Genomic DNA, 19,182 nt, shown 5'->3' with positions numbered 1-19,182 from the left:
AAGTTGTTTAGAATTAAAAGTTACGGTAACGCTGTTTCTTTCTACAAAATCGTTGAATTGAAACATGTCCGGCGGGTTTCCGAAACTATCGAAGAACTCGGTATTTTTGTTACTAGAAAAGTAAATAACAGTCCAATGGAGACCTTCAGTTTCTGAAGAGCCAGTATTTACAATACACAGTGAAGGGAAAAACTTTACTTTCTCGGGTAGCAGGTCAGCTGCAAAAACACCTCGAAACAGATCTTTGGTGAATTTATCTCTTTGCATAATTTTAGTTAATTGCGTAGTGTTCATAATCTTTTAGTTGTAATCGTATATGACAGTTCTATTCTTATCAATCTCAACCAAATTCTGAAACTCAGAGTAATATAAAACTGTGATAGTCTTGGGCAAGTCCTTGGCGAATTTTAATTCCAATCGCAAGTTACCATTCCTTATCAATTGAAATTGAGAAGTTGAACTACTGAGGTCGGCACTTAAATCAAAAGCAAATATGCAATTCCCATTGGGGAATTCCTCCCGTGAAATGTAGTTTCCCTCGTCCAATAACCATTGAGAGGTTTGAGTAAAAAGATTAGTATAAGATCTCATATATTGACCACCAGAAAAGTTTGGGGTAAGAGGTTTATGTGGAACGCTAGCTCCGTCAAGGTACAAGGCGATATGATTTAAATCATAAGGTTGAAAATTGAAGGGTGACTTTCCGTAATCACCCAAATATGCATTTTGATCTACAAGAGCGAAAAGAACTTTTTTGGGTAGTTGACCCATGAATAAATTATCTCTAACACATATTTTTGTACCACTGTTAATTGAGAATGAGTTACATTCCGTGCGAATAATCGGGTATTTCATGGTTGCCAGTTCCAAACATTTAGCGTGGGCGATTAACACTTCCGATGGTTATTTCACTTTACGAACGTACAGGGATGCTAACTCGTAAACCACTTTCCATTTAACTGCACCGTCTGCATGCACGCAAAATTCGTTTGGACTTTTAACAAACTTGAATTTGAGATCCGTTAAATTTGGGAAGTATCGAGGTTGTTGACAAAGGTCCAAGTGTACAGTTCCTACCATATCTATTGTTCCTTTTTTGGCAAAGGCCGCTCGCGTTTTAAACCCTTCGTTATCGTCCAAAACGTCAAATTTTCCGGCCGTGTCTTTGTAAAACATGGAACTAGTAAGAAAACTAGTTTTGGCGGGTCCTCCGAATGTCACCGCCGTTTGAAACATGGCCTTGTAAGGGTAGTTTTGCGGCGATGGTGTGACCGATCTCTCTTGAGCCGAAAGGTGTACTTCGCTGAAAAGACTATGCAGGAAATTATTTACCGGTCCAACTTTATCAGCAGCGGCCGGAATTGTGGTCCCATCGGCCGGGTTGACAATCCTAACTTGAATATGTAATAAAGTCTTGGACAAGTCCAAATACGCGTCGGAACTACCAGCTACGGTAAACGTGATTGTCGAATTTTCGTTAATGTTAGAGATGGGGCTGTATTCGACCCATTCTCCACTCAGAATACTGGTATTGGTAAGAGGTACGTCGAAAAGTTCGACTTCGCTACTGATTGACCCATGCGAACCGGGATGGACATGTGTCATTATATTTTTTAGGTAAAAATATCTGGATGATTAAAGGATGTTGCTTTCCTCTTTCTTGTCACGACTGAACTGACGAGTGATCTAGACCTACGTCTCCTTTTATTACCATTCCCCGTCATTTTTCGAATTTCTTCCGCTGCACTAAGGGCGACGTCTTTAGCCGCGGCTTTTCCATGAGATTTTACAGATGCTTTTAAGGGAATCCCGCTAGCTACGTCCGTCACGACCTTCGCACCTGTGTTCAAAAAATTTTTACCGAGGTAACTGGCACCCCGTTTGAGTATAGGTATTGCCCGGCGAAACGCCGATGAAATGAAGTTTCCCAATCCGTACCCGTGTTGCACCGGAAGCCCCCTGTATACCGCTAAAGAATTACCAATTTGAGAATGAAAGTGTTTATAATAATCAAATTTTCCACCATGTCCGATCTGGTTTAGAAAGTGTTGATCGTAGTCCGATTGGTTAAAGGACATATTCGATTTGACGACGTTCTTCATCTAAAACTTCAAGTGTAAATGACACGAGGACCTGTTTTACCTTCTAATTTATAATGGTGACCACATTCTACGGGGTCTAAAGTGTAGAGTAACGTGAACTCTTCCTCTCACGAAATCTATGGGGGTACCAAGCTCACTCATTATGTTAATTTCAATTGACTGGAAAGTATTGCAGGCGAGGGGGAGGTAGTGCGGTCTAGGGAAATCTTTGTCTACCGTTTCTCCGTCATTACCCTGCACGCTAACGATTCTTAGTAGAGGTATGTGCACATCTCCCACGGGTCTAGACTCGACCACGTCGCTATAAACAAAGAGTGAATGAAGTCCCGCGTCGAGGTCAAAGGGGTACGTGGCTATGGTAGACTGGGAAAAAGTCGTTGATTCCGTGGAATCTTTCGAAAATCCGAGAATAACAGATAACTCCCCCGGTATAGTTAACAAATAATCCTCTTTGAGAGAAATTTGTACTCTTCGTATGCGCTTTATGTAACTAAAGGAATACTTGAGCTGGGCGGGAATGGAAGGTTCACGCGTAATAACGCCCGCCACGTCATCCTCGACGTAGTTAAGTTGCTCGATAAGGTCCTGGATATTACCATAATATCCGGCGGGTAACTCTATGATTGTAGAATATACTACTCTACCATTACTCACGAGTATAAGCGAGCATGTCCTACTCAAATTATCCCAAGTGTGCGGGTAGCTAATTTCCGCTAAGCCTACTTCGTAAAATCCCTGTAATTTTACGGGTTCGGGGAGGTACGTCCGGAATTTACTTCTCGTATTGTCGGGGAAATACCTCATCGACGAGTCGGAAGGTAAAGTGATGTAAAAGCTCATACTATATCTATTTCCTGAACCCAACTGTCAAAAGACGGAGAGTATCCTTTCCAACGTACTAGCTTCTCTAGCGTCCCGTCGGGTCTGCGACGTTTCCTCAATATCTTTTCTATTTTAAACACGCTAGAATTTAGGTCTTTACCCACTTTCTGTAATTGTGCCTTGTAAAAAATACCAGTAATCGGTTCCGAATTCAAATCCTGGATCCTATACACCGGTGGACTACGAGGTAATCTCTCCACCACTTTGAAAAGTTCTTCCGACCACGTGGGCAAGTAACCCTTCTCGAAAATATTCTTATGTTTGCTTATCCGGACTACGTCACCAATATCGTAAGGATACTTTAATGGTGGGGAGAAGTCTATATCGCCGAAAAGGTTTTCCCATACCCGTCTCGATGTTTCGGGTGTGACTTCAACGGGTTTACACTTTATGGATCGGTGATAATTGTTATTATAAGCTTGAACCATGTCTTTAAGAGCGTCAATGTACTTATAGGTATTGTTTTCCGTGAAATACCGATACATGCGACTTTTTAGAGTTCTGTTGAACCTTTCAACTATCGTAGCCTTCTGTTCGGAATCCGGGGCAAAGAACTCAATCCCCCTTCTTTTCAACTCTCTCTGAACATCCCTGCATATGAACTCATTACCGTGGTCACTTTGCACTCGCTTCGGTGAGCGACCGGACTCGAGAATAGCCTTAAAAGCCCTGAGGATGGTTGGTCCTTTCTTGTCCTTGGTAGCCACCACAAAGGCGTATTTACTGAAAACGTCAATGCAGCACAGGAGGTATCTGAACCCTTTATTTTGACGAGTTAGGTTCTTCAAATCAGCTAAATCAATCTGCCACTGCTAATCGATCCCATAAACTATTGTCCTATTTCTCTTAAAGTTTTTTCTGGCATTCCTGTGTAATGTATACGTATCTTGTGTTTTTAAAAATGTCTCCACGTCTTTTACCGTAACCTTTAACCCAGCCTCTTTAGCCGCTCGGTATAGCCCGAGAACACTTCCATATGAACCCGGGTCAGAAACATTGGAATAAATCTCTTTTAGTCTATCCATTAAGGGTGCAGTTGGTTACACTATGATAATGCCTGAAGAGAAAATCGCTAACCTCTATAATTAGGAATATGGCAATTACTAAAACCACAGTTAAAATTTTAGGAGATTTAAAAAATGTGTCAACTAGGTTGGCTAACACCACAAAAGTACCCACCTGATTATCACAACCTTCCATATCGGAATACTTAAAATGAATGAAACGTGGAATGTAAATGAATCGTATTTTATTAAAAACAAGTGCTACAAGTTTATCCAATTTCCGAAACCCTCACCAGTCTGAGCGGGCAAATAATAATCCTCCTCCTTCACTTCTTCTTTCTCCACTTTTTCTTTCTTCGCTTCACTTTTTTCAGGCGGGGGTGGGTCTGTTTTTCTAATTTTAATTAATGTTCTTGGTACATTAACCGTATACAAAAGTTGGTAAAACTGTGGGGCACCAATGACGGACGACTGTTTTTTAGAACTCTTCGCGGTATAAGCTAATAAATCAACTATATTTGAACCGATGATTTTACGGTTCTCATATATTAACTCTCCGGCGTGTGTCCATCTTATTTTTGATATACGGTCAATCCATTTGTACAAGTTCAAACAATCAGCTGCGCTATAGGAAGGAACCGAAGAGACGATTTCAGGACCCCAATTCCGGTTTTTTGCTGGTTTTACTTTCGCCCTTTTCACCGTTTTACTAATTTCCCTCGAAAGTACGTGGTTATATCTTAATAGTTTATCAGTATCGTTTAATTTAGTATCGTTTATGATGGATTTCAACTTATCCTCCTTATCCAACTCCATTGAAGTGTCGACTTTTAAACCGCTATTTGAATTTAACCTATTATACGTTTCTTCGGAAATTAATAACATTTTTCGCGCCATTTTTACTTTATAGCTCGACTTATAGCCGCACCTGCTACTGAACTAATGATAGATAGTAACGGTCCGAGAAGTAAAGGGATGAAACCTCCGTTTTGAATTAATAGTTTCCTTTTCTTTGAAGGGAGTATGTTGGACGTAACCTTTCTTATAACGTGTCGATGTTTCTTCAACCGCTCCTTCTCCTCCACTGAAAGAGGGACATTGCCCCGTAGGATATTTATACAACACTCGACAATAGATTTAATCGCTTCTTTATTGGCAAATTTAATTGCGGCATTTCTTTGACATGAGTTACAATTTGCAATATATTTTAAAAAATTTAAATTATCGTCGACTCGTTTTGACGGAGCCATTCCGCTAGTTTGGACGCCTTCACCAAGGTACAGTTGTTGCTGTCCCTATGAAAAGTGCAAGCCCTGGGGGTATCGCACTCGATACTTGATAATCTCGGGCAACCGTAGTCTTCGGCGTTGATAACTTCGCACCCTAAGAACCTTGATAGGGTTTCGGCCTTCTCCGCTCCTTTCGTCACGTATGACGATGCTCTAGCTCGAATATAGTCGGCGGCCTCCTGCGTCGTCTCGTATGGGTAGTCTCCCTCCTCGAATGCTAGAACGCAAGGGTTCCTTGAGAGCCACCTGCATTGCCTTTTATCCTTGACGGATAACTCTGAGAACTTGCATGGGGATTGGAAGATCCAGACTTCGTGGACGTCGGTCTCCTTCACGTACATCGTCAGCTCCTTGATTACCCATCGTCCCTTAATCCGGAAAAAATTCGCTTCAAGGATGGCCGTCATTTCGGTATGAACAGTGCTGCTTGTTGACCTGGAAGTATACCTGTTCTTAGACGGTGGTTATCTAGGGTGTTAGCCTTAAGGTCTACAAATAGATATCCGTAAGGTTCCAAAGTCGCCTGTCTAAAGGAGTCTACCACGTATTTACTATTTCCCGGCGAAATTTGTTTCGCAAGATGGATAATGGCAGACTGATCACGTGGTGTTTTAAATATAACCAAGTAATGGGCATTTAAGTTTAAGGTACGAATTTCCTTCCCAGGATAATAAAGATTCTGCATTAAAATTAAAACTGAGGTATTCCTATGGTGCGAGCCCCTAATGAAAAGATTCGTCACGTCCCTATTATTCGCTATTTCACATAGTAAGTCGTCTAATATAACGAAGTTCCTCACACTAGCATCTAGGGAGTTAACATCTAATAAACCCTCGTGAAATTCTACACTCGGAGTATGGGATAGTATAGCACCGTATAGTTTCGACTGATACTCCGTGTAACACCAAATTATTCTTTCGGGGGTGGGCGAAATACATATATCCTTATGCTTAATTAATTCTCCTACGAAAACACTTTTCCCACAGCCGGTGACTCCAGCCACTAGTCCGGTAAAGGGGTGTTGCATACTTAAATCCATATCGATAAATGCGGGAGGAATTAACTATCGTAAACTTATATTGAAAGAAATTTATACTTACATTTTTCGGATCTGGATCGGTACTTCAAGGATGGATGTAGAATGCCTTATCTTTAAACCGTCCTCGTCTTTTATACTTTAATGTCACGTGACTTTCTGACCATGTAAACATGGCGCTCTTTTTAGACCAATCACGTTCTTATAGTTAAACCACGTGTATGACAAAGGTTATTTACCACGTTGTCGAATATGACGCTTAAGCCTAACATTGACGCCATGATTGATTCACTGACGTCATAGCAGGATTGTGAGAAAAAATATTTGATTCACTGGCGCCATAAGAAGAAAAATTCTGTGGGCGTCCATTGACGCCATATTTACTGGTGCCAGATCATGTGCCATCTGGCACTGACTGACGCCAGTGAGGTGAAAGTAACACTTTCTATCTACTGACGTGGACAAGAGGAAAGCCAACATAATACGATCGTCGAATCTGTCCAAGCTTTAACTTGATTGAAGTTCAGGTTTAAGGACACTTGAACGGTTTCCATGAGATCCGCAAGGAGCAATGCAACGCAGAGCTCCATCCTCGGGATTGATATCGCTTTATTTGCGGGAGCCACCCTTGTCTTTGCTGTGAGTAATGAGATATGGACCTTTCCACCCTGATCGACCGATCTCAGATATACCACTCCAGCGTATGCTTTCTCGGATGCATCCGAAAATCCGTGAAGTTTGAGGACGGATATCTCAGGTAAAGAATGCATCCATCGGTCTATTCGGAGATCTTGAATGTGTATAATGGAATTCTTGAAATCCGCCCATAATGTTTGAACTCCTACGGTAGTTTCTGCATCCCAATCGATTTCCCCCTTCCATACATCCTGCATCAGGATTTTCGTTCGGATAATGATGGGGGCAAGCCAACCCATGGGATCGAAGATATTCGATATTTCGGAAAGTAGAGTCCTCTTCGTAAGAGGTGACTGACAGGGCGCAGGTTGTACTTTGAACAGGAACTGATCTTTCCTCGTATCCCAATAAAGTCCGAGTGTCTTGACAAGAGCATAGTCATCCATCGCTAGTATGTTTTTGGAATCTTGTAACTCAGGCGGTACTTCTGTTAAACAATCAGGGTCGTTTGAGGCAAACTTGCTGAGACGGAAACCGGCACCATCGCACAGTGAGCGAATCTGGTGTATAGCGATCTTGGTTTTTGTTGCGGTTTGTCCTCCACTCATTACATCGTCCATGTAAAAATCCGTTTTGACAATCGCAGCTCCCAACGAATGTTCATGCAACGCAGTTTCGCCGAACTCCTGCAATACTCGAGTTGCCAAGAAGGGTGCCGAGGCTGTTCCATAGGTTACAGTGTTCAATTGGAATTCTTGGACTGTAGCCTTGGGTGTCGACCGCCACAGATTGCAGACTTCGTTGTTCTGGGACTACTAGTATCTGGCGGTACATTTTCATGATGTCAGCGACAAAGGCTATTCGATGTATTCTGAACCGCATGACAATGGCGTATAGCGAATCCTGGACCACTGGACCCACGAGTTGCGCATCGTTGAAGGAGAATCCAGAGGTGGTCTTAGAAGATGCATCGAAGACCACTCGGAATTTACAGGTTTGGTTCCAATCTTTCATTACATAGTGATGAGGGATATAGACTCTTGAAGACTTCTTTTGGTTCTCTGGTAAGATCTTCTACATATGTCCCAACTCTTCGTATCGTTCCATGAATCCATCGTATAAGGCTTTCAACTCCGGGCGCGCGTCGATCTTCCTCTCAATTTGGTAGAATCTTCTCAGGGCTACCTCGAGCGAAGATCCAAGAGGAATCGTTGGCTCTTTCATTGGTATGCGTACCACGAATCTTCCGGCTGGATCTCGGTAATGGGACTTTAGGAAATCCTCCTCGCAAGCTTTTTCTTCCGGCGTCATGATTTGTTTCTTTGGTATTTGTTCAATCGCCTAAAATTGATTCAGGGTTTCTTCGAGTGTGAGAGTATGATGAAGGTGTACATGTACTCTAGGTTGTTCAATGCTCGTCGGCCCGGAAACCTGCCATCCTAGCTTGGAATTGATCGCATCTGGAGAAAAGGCATCCTTGGTTCGTTTCCCATTTAAAAGGAGTTTGAAAAATACGTCAGCACCCAACAGTACATCAATGTCACCAGGGATGTTAAACTCGGGATCCGCTAGTCGCAGCTTCCGGAGATGAGGCCAGTTGCTTGTATCATATTTTCGTAAAGGCAGCTGACATGTGATTTTCTTCAATAAATTTGCGTTGATGCGAAACCTTTCTGAAGTTGCGTCCTCGAAGAATGGTTTGAAGTGAACCTGAGTAAGTCCTCTAGCTCGACCGAGTTGCGTCGCACCTAGTCCTACTACTTCCGTCTGGACTGTCTTTCGTGCGAGGCCCAGTCTCGCCATGCACGCTTCGGAGATGCAAGATACGGTCGATCCGCCATCCAATAGAGCTCGAACTTGAAGGGCTGGAATCATCCCTTGCACAGGCAACGTCTGTACTAATGATCGTCTTTCGTCGACCTTCATAGCGGACAGTTTTGGGCATCGGAAATTGAAATGATTGGCGGAACAGAACGTACATTTACCATCTGAGTACGATGCTCCAGTTCTGGTGTGCAAGGTCACTGGGTTCCTCGTGACGTGAGGATTGCGACCGAATGATGATGCCGCCAAGGAGCGCACTCTTTGTACAATAAATTCCAGCAGATCGCTTGACTTTGGTATCTCTGTGTTCTTGAGACTAAGTTCCCATTGCTCCTTAGAAGACGGATCTAACTTCTGGGTTAGAAGGAACACCAGAACCGCATCCCATTTATTCGCTATCGGAAGAGTGTCGATAGCTCTGGTACATTCCATCGCCGCATCCACGATCGATCGTAAGGCATTTGAGTTGCTTGTTGGTATCATAGGCAGCGAGAAGAATCGTCTCATAATGGCAAAGTAGAGTTCTCTGTTGTTTTCGAACCTCTTGGTGACCGTATCCCAAGCAATGGTGTAATTGGCATCAGAAATGGTGAGTGATTTGATTAGATTTACGGCGTTTCCGGTTAAACTTGACTTGAGATAGGTATATTTCTGGGCATCTGATAATTCTTGATTTTTGTGGATGGCAGTGAGGTACATGCCCCGGAATGATATCCAATTATGTATTTCTCCCGCGAACGTTGGGAGGTTGATTTTAGGTAACTTGATCTCCGAATGTGATCCTACAGACAACTGACGTGTCGAGATTGGAACCATAATGGCTAGAATAGACTTAAGTGCGCATTTCGAATTCGTATACAACGTGAATAAGTCATCCCATTTCTGTTCATGCAGGCCAGCATTTTCAGCGTCCAACGAGACCACCTTGACATGCGCCTCATCTATGACTTGCCACGACTTGCCCACTTCTTCCAGAAAAAATTCCAATTGCTGTTGATTAAGAGGAGTCTTGGCATGTGTTTTAACTCTGTTGCTGATGTTGTTAAGACCCAATTCGCCTTTATTCCGTTCCGCAGTGGTTTTCTCCAGAGCTGTTACAGGAATTGTGAACGTCCGCAGTGGTGATGAACCCAACGACCAGCTTTCCACGTAATTAAGCCGACTCTGACGATCCGACGGAAGACTTGATACGGTAAAAGGTTATAATTGGCATGTACGCGACGGTGATGTCTGACGACAAGAAAGCGAACTTGGTTAAGTAAACGTAAACAATTTTATTGACTAATGATAAAGCTGAGCGAAGTACCCGAACGGCGACTTCCAAACCAACAACATACTTTGCTATTAAGTTAGCTGATTATATAGTTCAAACAAAAAAATTAATTCTAAAAATGTAGACCAACAAACGATAAAAAACTAGGTTTACAAAATTGGTATGGTTTTTTATGTAATAGTATTTTTTCCGAACGGAACAGCGTCAAATTTCTCAAAATGTTGCTCTTTAATCGAGATCACATTTGACTAGGCCTAGAAACCGAAATTGCGGAGATCGATTCGCTCGCTCAGAATTTTCTATATATTACATTTAAGTTGCTCTTTTCAAAATATTTTTTTTGAGATTTTTCTACATAGTTTAAGTAAAATAGTAAATTTATTAAAAGCATTTGATTTTTTCTTTAACATTACGGAAGGGTGCTAAGTCATATCTACAAAGGCCTATGGGCCCTGTAGAATTACTAATAAGCAATTTTGGTCCTATATTTTCCTATAAAAACACATTTTTCTCATATAAAATCCAATATTTCCCGAAAAAATTCCTTTTTTTCCCATAAGGAGTTCATGCCCAAGACTACATAATGGCTTAAATGTGTTAGGATGGTTTTTTTTATTGATTGGATGCAACCTCTTGTACAAGGTAAGAGATGGAAATCCATAATACTTAGTATATACACGTATCCATGATTTTAGACAGCCCCTACTTCACAGCTAACATTATACTTACACGAGCATGAACAAGATACTTTAAAAAATGAAGGCAGATGTCTATTATTAAATGGAAAGAGAATAAATACAAAATAATTAATACACAATTATCGCCCTTTTGATGGATCACCTTCCCAAAACCCATTTTCACAGTTTATCTTCCTTTCTTGAAACTAATTTAATCATTTCTAATATGTTGGAAAAATAAAAAAAAAAGAAATATTGGACTTGACAAAAATCTATCAGTTTTGTCAAAGGCCCTTTGCTAGCTGCTAAGTACGTTAGTTTTTACTTACCGCCTTCTTCGCAAAACAAATTGTACAAGTCTGCGGCTATTGCCGTTTCTATGAAATCATGTGGAGTTCCATTCTCTTTTTTGCATGGCTCCAAATATTTATCAATTTGGTAAGTCTCCTCTACCACAGTTAGCACGATGATGGCAAAGAACGTGACGTAAGTTTTGAAGTTCATGTTGGGCGATCGGCTTACAGTGCATGAACTAAAGATCTTCGTGGGAAAAATTGCTTTTAAAGGGTAATTTAACTCCGGCGATATTTCAAAAAGTGAAATTTTCATAATGGGCCTTATCGTTATTACTAATAAAAATTCGTCCGTTACCTGAATCAAATTGCTTTCGATATTATGTGTAATGTCTTCTCTCTATCCATATTAATGGTGATAAAATATTTTAGACAATGCCGCGATAAAATAAATTTGAATTTTCCATCATTGAGAGGGAGGTGAGTGCAATTGACAATGGAAAACAAAGAATTCTCAATGACGGAATATTCAAATTTCTTTTATCGGTGTATTGTCTAAAATATTTTATCACTTTTATTATGGAAAGAGAGAAAACATTCGTTTAAACCGCATGACACTTGCAAATAATTGTAAAAATTCTCCAGGTATTTCATTGTGATCATTTTAACCTTAGGTTTAACCATAGGTTCAGCAAGGCAAAAGTAGGGCCAAAAGGGTTAATTAAAAATCACGTGACCTTAATTTGAGAAAATAAAATGGTGAATATGAGCGCGAGATTTGAATATGACCTACTGACAACAGTTGGTGAAAAGTTGGAGATGAATCTAAAAACTATTGATTTAAAAAATTAAAATTTTGGATTAGCTCCTTGGTTTTGCCTTGGGCCCAGACCCCTGGGAAAAATAATGATCGGCACCCCTGCTGCTCTCTCAGAATATTTTAATAAAGACCGCTTTGCATGAAAAAACCAAATTCTGAAATAGAAAATTATTTAATTTATTAAATCTATGTCCATTTCAGCTCACCAATTTTTGCAAATTTTTGAACGATATGGAAATGACTTTCTTGGGTAAAACATTCTACGATAATCCTGAATATTTACAAAAATTTACTAAGGATATCGTCAACAAGAAAATGATTTTTGTGGGTTACGGATCACGTATATTGTGGTTACTTGATGAAATAAAGGAGCTCTTTGCAGACGAAAAGAACGTTTACGTTCGTCTTGGAGAGCCTTCAAGCGACGTACCGCTTGTAATTCGTTTCGAACCTAACGCGGGTTTTCGTTTGAGAGAACAGTTCAATTTAGTGTAAGTAAGCATTTTCTATACTATTTTTCAGTTGCGACAACCATTGACTTTATTTGGTTAACTTCTACAGTTGGACGAAATTTTTCAGCTAAAATTGCTGTATTTTTCTCAGGGTTTAACTTTCTCTTTTTACTCTACATTTTTGAGATTTAAGAATTAAATTTTTAGCGATATTTTTTGAAACTGGTATACAGTCAGTTACAAGGCGTTGTTTTCCAAAATGACGTCGACGTTGTGAAATTATCATTATTCATTCATTATAAAAATAAAAATAATTATGGTCAGTAGCCCTATCTTGGAACTTTCTCAAGCTCTTTGGAAAATCAGATTTTTCAGTACCAAATAAGTTACTGAAGTGAACAAGCAGACCAATACAATAAGTTTGAACTATTGCCGATCGATTGCACCCATTTTCAGATTGCTAAGGCGCGTTCCTTTCCTGCAAAATGGGTTTTAAAAAAAGGTCGATTTCAGCCCTAACTTGGAACGGCCCGTCCTAAATTGGAACACCTCGTCCTAATTTGGAACACCCTAATTTAAATACGAAAATATCTGAGTTTTTGCAACTAGGTATAATATTAAGGAAATATAATTTGTTAGCGATGCTACGACCATCTAGCGACCAACGCTTACCCTTTTATACCTGTACATATATTTTAAAGGGCACTGAGTGTCATCTGCTTGAAGCTCCAAAAATTGGCGCGCTTTCAGTTCATTACGGTTAAACATTGTAAATTAAACGCGCTCTAACGCTTATGTATGGTATTTCAAATTAAATAATTACCAAGTTAAATCAAATTAACCTACACAGTTATGTTTTTGTGGCGTAATTGTGTTGAATCTACATTTTACATCAAGTGAATCATGATACGGTGTTTAGAAGTATAGTTAAACCAAATATCACTCGGCCACATGTTAAATCAGCTAAAATTGGCATCACGTTTATGACTAAATCTGGATACTGGGCTAGTAATTCAAGTATCTTTTCCGCATCTTAATCTACGCTTACGGGACCAAAGTTATTAAACAGGTAATGAATCAACGCATCTTCTAAGTTCTTTTTTTGTCCTTTATTGAGTAAAACATTAGTTATGGATGTAAAAAGATAGAGTAAATTTCCGTGTTTCGGGGTGTTCCATTTTAGGCGGATGAAGACATATTTTCTATTCGAGTTTTCTCAATAATATTTAGGCCTAGCCTGGCGTTTAAAGTGTTTAATTTTAAGAGAAACATCCGAAGTTTTTAATGGAAAAATGCTCATCAGATGCCGACACCGTATCGTCAAAGCATATATGCATGCATATACCGAAAGTACCTACTTTTCGTAGACATTGGGCATATTGATCCAAATTGCGAAAGCGTCGAGCATTGTTTTAAATCTCTTCGCGATAGAGTCCAAGATAGCATACAAGCCTATTGGGTGCTCGGACATTCTAGAGCCATCAATTGTTATCATTCATCTAAAAACCGCTTGCTCACGGCCACTTGTTTTAATTAATTGACTTGGCTTTAATATGGGTTTAGACGATCTTGTCGTTCTGATCGTAACAAGATAAGGAGAATTTATATAAGAAGGTAAATTCCCGTGGCTTTAGTGGGCAATGAATATCGAATTTCCTTTTCACACACCTTGTGTCTTTCTAGACACTAACCTTGTATATCTCTGGACACTAGCCTTGTGTGTCTAGACACTAACCTTGAACCTCTCTGGACACAAACTATGTGTCTCTCAGGACACCAACCTTGTTTATTGCTGGACACTAACCTAGTGCCTCTCAAGACACTATTCTTTAATTGTTCTTGTGTCGTCATTCCTTAATTATTTTTGTGTCGTCATTCCATAATTATTATTGCGTCACCGTTAATATAGTGTTTTTTGAGTGTATCTATCCGTGTTTATACCGTCATTCGAAGCCAAAGAGCAGGAATGAAAAGCCTTCGCAGAGAAGCCCGCGCCGGTCTCTCATGATTACCTAAACGTTTTTCATATTTTGTACTATGAAGAGCGCCGTAGCTTCTCCTCGCGCTTGCGCGTTTCATTCCAGTAAAGAGGGAAAAATTTGGACTCTTTAACACCAACACTGCCACGCCGGAAATTCGATTTCATCCTCTCTCTCTGGCGCGCTCGTTTTCCATGCTATTAGCACGCAGGAAAAAAGGCATATGTTCTCACTAGTATTAGTTTAAGTTAGGTTTATTATGTTAAGGCGAAATCTCACCGCAGTTTAATACCCCCTTTTTAAAATAAGGTTTTACTTACGTGACACTAAATTTTACAGTTATTTAATTTAGACACAAGTATTGACTCGAGTTTAGTATTAGGATTACGAATATATGTATATAATAATTTTCTGTGTATAATCTCGTGAATCCTATGCAATTCTTTTTATGCACAATAAACAAGCTATTATATTCTATATTTTGAATTGTATATCTTATCCATGATATTTGATATTTATTGAATCTTTAGACCATGTAAATCGAACACAGCCCACTGTTTTAATTTAGTTCTGTGTTTCATTGTAGGTTTTGCCACCCTTTTAAGGCAATAACTTTATAAATCATATTCATGCACATGTACTCTTTTCAAATGTGTTATTGTAATCAAATTTGTAACTCTTCCCTCATTTCTGTTTAACCACTATTAATAAACTAAATTATTGTTGGATTAACTAAAAGCCTTGATTGTAATCGATTTTAGGTGGCCTTTTGTGATGAAAGCTGAACATAAAACATATTTGTTTAAAATATTTTAATGAACTATACATAAACGCATTAAGGGAAGAGTTCAAACTTGGCGCGAGATTGATATTTTTTACACTGGGGGGGGGAGGGGAGTTGGTGGTTGACAGTCTTGGAAGTAGCATAGTTTCACAGGTCAAAAACCAATTTATTAATTGCGAATTCTATTATTTCGTTAAATTCAGTTTTTTACACAAATGGTTTATGATTTGCAAGTGAAGCAACAGCCGGGGAGTTAGTAGAGGTTTAGTTACCAAAGTAGAGGAGTTTTAAACCATATTTAATTTGTATACAGGCAAATCATGGATATGTATAAATACTGACGTATATGGATTCCGATTTCTTATCTTCCACTAGGCATTTAGCTTAATGCGTCAGTTCACCAGAGGGAAATTCGTATTTTCTCTCTCTATCTGCCCATGGGTGAAATTTCAAACTCGCCAATCAGGATTCTCTGTTGAGCAATAGACCTTTTAAATGGGATAGTTGAACGTCACATCCTCCCAAGTCTTACCGCTGTTCTGGTAGTCATATTGGGTGGTCTCAGCTTCATTCCTGCTTTAAACCCACCACAATGGCAGCGTAAATTATGTCACGAAACTCAGCTCCTCCTCCAACTGAAAGCTCTATATAGTTCCTTTTCACCAGTTATTTCCCTCTTCCACTCAACTTAGAGACCTACCTCGCACCCGCAAGAGCATCGCATATTTGGTGGGCAGCTTTTTGGCAATCCGTAATATTTATACATATCCATGCATGGGCAAATGCTAACTTTTAGAATTTCAAGCTTCGCGACATAACGGAAAATCCCTGCTTCTTCGCGCATTTCTCGTAACCTTTCCTTATAAAGCGAGTATATATTTTACCAGGAAAATATACACGTGATACAAGGAATCATTATCTGCACAATCTCCAATTCTCCATTGTATAAACATGAAACTAACTTCGCAACGTTGGGGTCAATAAAGGGATATGAATTAAGATCCTCAAAAATTAAAACTATTTCACGTGTCACCTGTATAATTTCCAGATTTTATTATGTAGAGGTAGTAAAATAAAGTTCCCACGGTGAAAGGACACAATTTAATCTATAAACGCGTTTAAAACTATACACCAATTATTTAACAAAGATTAAGCAAGATTGAATCGCCCTTAGGTGTTTGAAATATTAATTTTATATAACACCTAACGTACTGTAATAATTAATTTCACCCATAAAAGAAATTTATTATATTATCTAACGCAGGAAGTTAGGCTAAGTACAAGAGAGAGAGAGATTAGTACGATGTCGCATTTTAAAACATCCCTTCAGTTGTACACCAACCAAACCAGCCCGATTTCCGGCGATAGGGAATAAGGTCAATTGAACGAAGGACCAGCAGGAACGGATTTGAACCTTTATAATAATGATACTTGGTGGAATTTTCACGATGAGACCCTACCAAAGCCCAAGCCTAAGGGGCCAATAGAAACCAGTTTGTCGAGCGCAAAAGACATTGCCTCCGCTTTGGGCACTTAATTGAGGAGTTGCGGTGAAAAAATTCTAAAAACAATTGAGCCCTGTGACAGTTTCTTTCAAAGGTATACTCAAAGGGAACTTTAAGGGTCTTTTCACACGATACAGCTTTTTGACTCATTTAGATGAGTCAACTTGAGTTGAGTAAACTAGTTGGGACGTGTGACCAAAAGTTGGACAAGTTGAATCACCAAATTAAAAGTTCATGCTAACACAACTTTTGGACCCATCTAGTTGAGTCAAAAGTTGTTTTCAAATTGGAAGTATGTTAATATTAGCATAGGGAGCTAACAACCGGCTAGGGGGAAGAGATAGTCTGACGTCACGCAGCCCTTCTCTGGTTGGCATTTTTTGCGCGTAGAATACTGTTTCCAACCGTTAGGGGGGATGAAACTCCAGTAAGAAATAGAAGGGTGTGACGTTTCAGGGTCAGAACTGTTAGCTCCCTATAGGGTGTTAGGACCAAAGTTTAGTGAGTTGTATAGAGAGATTTCAGTTGGCTGCGTAGTACATTACACCCTCCTAAGTCCTACCACTGTTTAGGCAGCCATATTGGTGGGTTTCAGCTTTCCTTATGCAATGAACCCATCAATATGGCGATGTAAATTGTCTCACGTTTCTTAGCTCCTCCCCCCAAACGAAAGCTCTCTATGGGCAATTTTGAGTCGAAAATGCTCTATGACTTTTTGCACTAGGGGTCCCATCTTGTTTATGATGTTTCGCCTAATTTCCATTTTATTTGATATTTCGAATTCCCTATTACATATTTCTGGTGTCAGATTAGTTGATTTCGAGGGAGTATCTTCAGAGTATAGAAAATACCCCGACACAATACGATATCAAATTATTTCTAATATTGAGATTGAAAATGAATTTGGACTAAAACAACGGACTCAATAATAAGTTATTTGCGTGAAAAAACAAACTCATTTCGTTGCTCGCTTGACTAAATAAAGTTCTTTCGAAATTGCTCTTTATGGCGTTATAATTGAAATATAAACTTTTGGGAAAGGTTCCCAGGAATGATTTAAATCACGCAATTTTGTTGAATAAAGCAGAACTCAAGAGTTCAGCTTCTTTCTAAATAAATCACGTCCAACCACAACAGGTAGATTTTTGTTCTTAATTGCGAGGCATAAAAGCGGACAAAGAAACGTTTTTGCGTCACGCGAAATTATTGAATAAAGCTTTACCTTTTCAAGTATAGAAACATTAATCGAATACTGCACTTTTTCTGACCCACGGTTTTCGTCATAGCGCGCTGAAATATATCACGACTGAATGGTGAAGCTTATTCGTGGCCTGTCATCTATCCATAAATTTTATGTTTAATTTCCGAAAGCAGCGTCGTTTAGCATATGAAGCCTGAGGAAAAACCAAAACATTTTAGGTGTTTATTTTTGTTTATTGTAATTAAAGCATTCCATGCCACTCTTTTAAATTCTAGAGCGTTTACGCGAGTGGTATGATTAACAAACTATTTTCTGTGATTTAACAAGTGCTCTTTATACCAGTCGCCACAGCTTCACTTCTTTTTATCAAGAGGACAAAATATAAGGTAATTCAAGAATTGATTAACCATAAGCACGGTTGAATGATGCGCAAAAATGAACTCAAATTATGCAAGTGATTTTATGATAAACGTTATCTAAAGTCTATTGTAACCTATTTGAAGTGTGTTATAATCCCAATTAAGTCTTAAGGTGATTCACATTTCCCAATTAAGTCTTTAGATGATTCACGTGTCGCAATTAAGTCTTGAGATGATTCACGCATCCCAATTAAGTCTTGAGATGATTCACGTGTCCCAATTAAGTCTTGAGATGATTCACGCATCCCAATTAAGTCTTGAGATGATTCACGTGTCCCAATTAAATCTTGGGGGATTCACGTGTCCCAATTAAGTCTTGAGGGGATTCACGTGTCCCAATTAAGTCACGGGATGATTCACGTGTCCCAATTAAGTCTCGGGTTGATTCATGTGTCCCAATTAAGTTTCGGGATGATTCATGTGTCCCAATTCAGTCTCGGGATGATTCACGTGTCCCAATTTAGACTTGAGATGATTCATGTGTCCCAATTTAGACTTGAGATGGTTCACATGTCCCAATTCAGTCTCGGGATGATTCACGTGTCCCAATTCAGTCTCGGGATGATTCACGTGTCTCAATTGCTTTGGTCCCATTGAACCGAATTCCCATTCGACAGAAGGGGTTTTTTTTGGGGTCCCATTCGACCGAACGTAGCCAAAGGTGCGGTTTTATTATAGTCCCATAGGACCGAAATTGTATTGAACTGGAAGAAGACATGCTGTGTGGTTTTGCATTAAATATATTTTTAATTTCACAACCTATTATTGTTAAAATAAATGTGAGTTGAAAATGTACTACTGCACTTATTTTAACTACGTTTTAATTACGGCGAACCTCACCTACCCTAGCCTAACCTAACCTAACCTAACCAAACGTAACCTAACCTAACCTAACCTAACCCAACCCAACCTTGTTTGGAGGTAAAAAGATTATTTATATGAGTATTAAAAGCCCGCCTCTTACCACGAACAATTTATTAGCAATATTAGAAATATTTTGGAAAAG

The 19,182-nt window shown here is 39.5% G+C and overlaps 2 protein-coding genes across 2 annotated transcripts; both read right to left on the bottom strand.

Annotated features, from left to right (window-relative positions):
- Positions 1–300: 300 nt before the first annotated feature.
- LOC149691195 (uncharacterized protein F54H12.2-like) lies at positions 301–1,605 on the bottom strand. The gene is made up of 2 exons (XM_089869487.1): positions 926–1,605; positions 301–805 (listed from the first exon to the last, which is right to left on the bottom strand). The coding sequence occupies exons 1-2, from the start codon at positions 1,603–1,605 to the stop codon at positions 301–303; spliced, it is 1,185 nt and encodes a 394-aa protein (XP_089725613.1).
- Positions 1,606–6,762: 5,157 nt separating this feature from the next.
- LOC149691194 (uncharacterized) lies at positions 6,763–7,963 on the bottom strand. Its single transcript, XM_089869486.1, has 2 exons — positions 7,747–7,963; positions 6,763–7,670 (listed from the first exon to the last, which is right to left on the bottom strand). Exons 1-2 carry the CDS (start codon positions 7,961–7,963, stop codon positions 6,763–6,765), a joined length of 1,125 nt encoding a protein of 374 aa, XP_089725612.1.
- Between the last annotated feature and the right edge of the window lie 11,219 nt (positions 7,964–19,182).

The sequence above is a fragment of the Phalangium opilio genome, unplaced genomic scaffold (assembly GCF_054372755.1).
Source record: "Phalangium opilio isolate 3A_F unplaced genomic scaffold, DU_Popi_V2 ptg000026l_1, whole genome shotgun sequence".
Classification (NCBI taxonomy): Eukaryota; Metazoa; Arthropoda; class Arachnida; order Opiliones; family Phalangiidae; genus Phalangium; species Phalangium opilio.
Note: the sequence above shows the minus strand (reverse complement) of the source record. Positions and strands in the feature narration are given on the sequence as shown.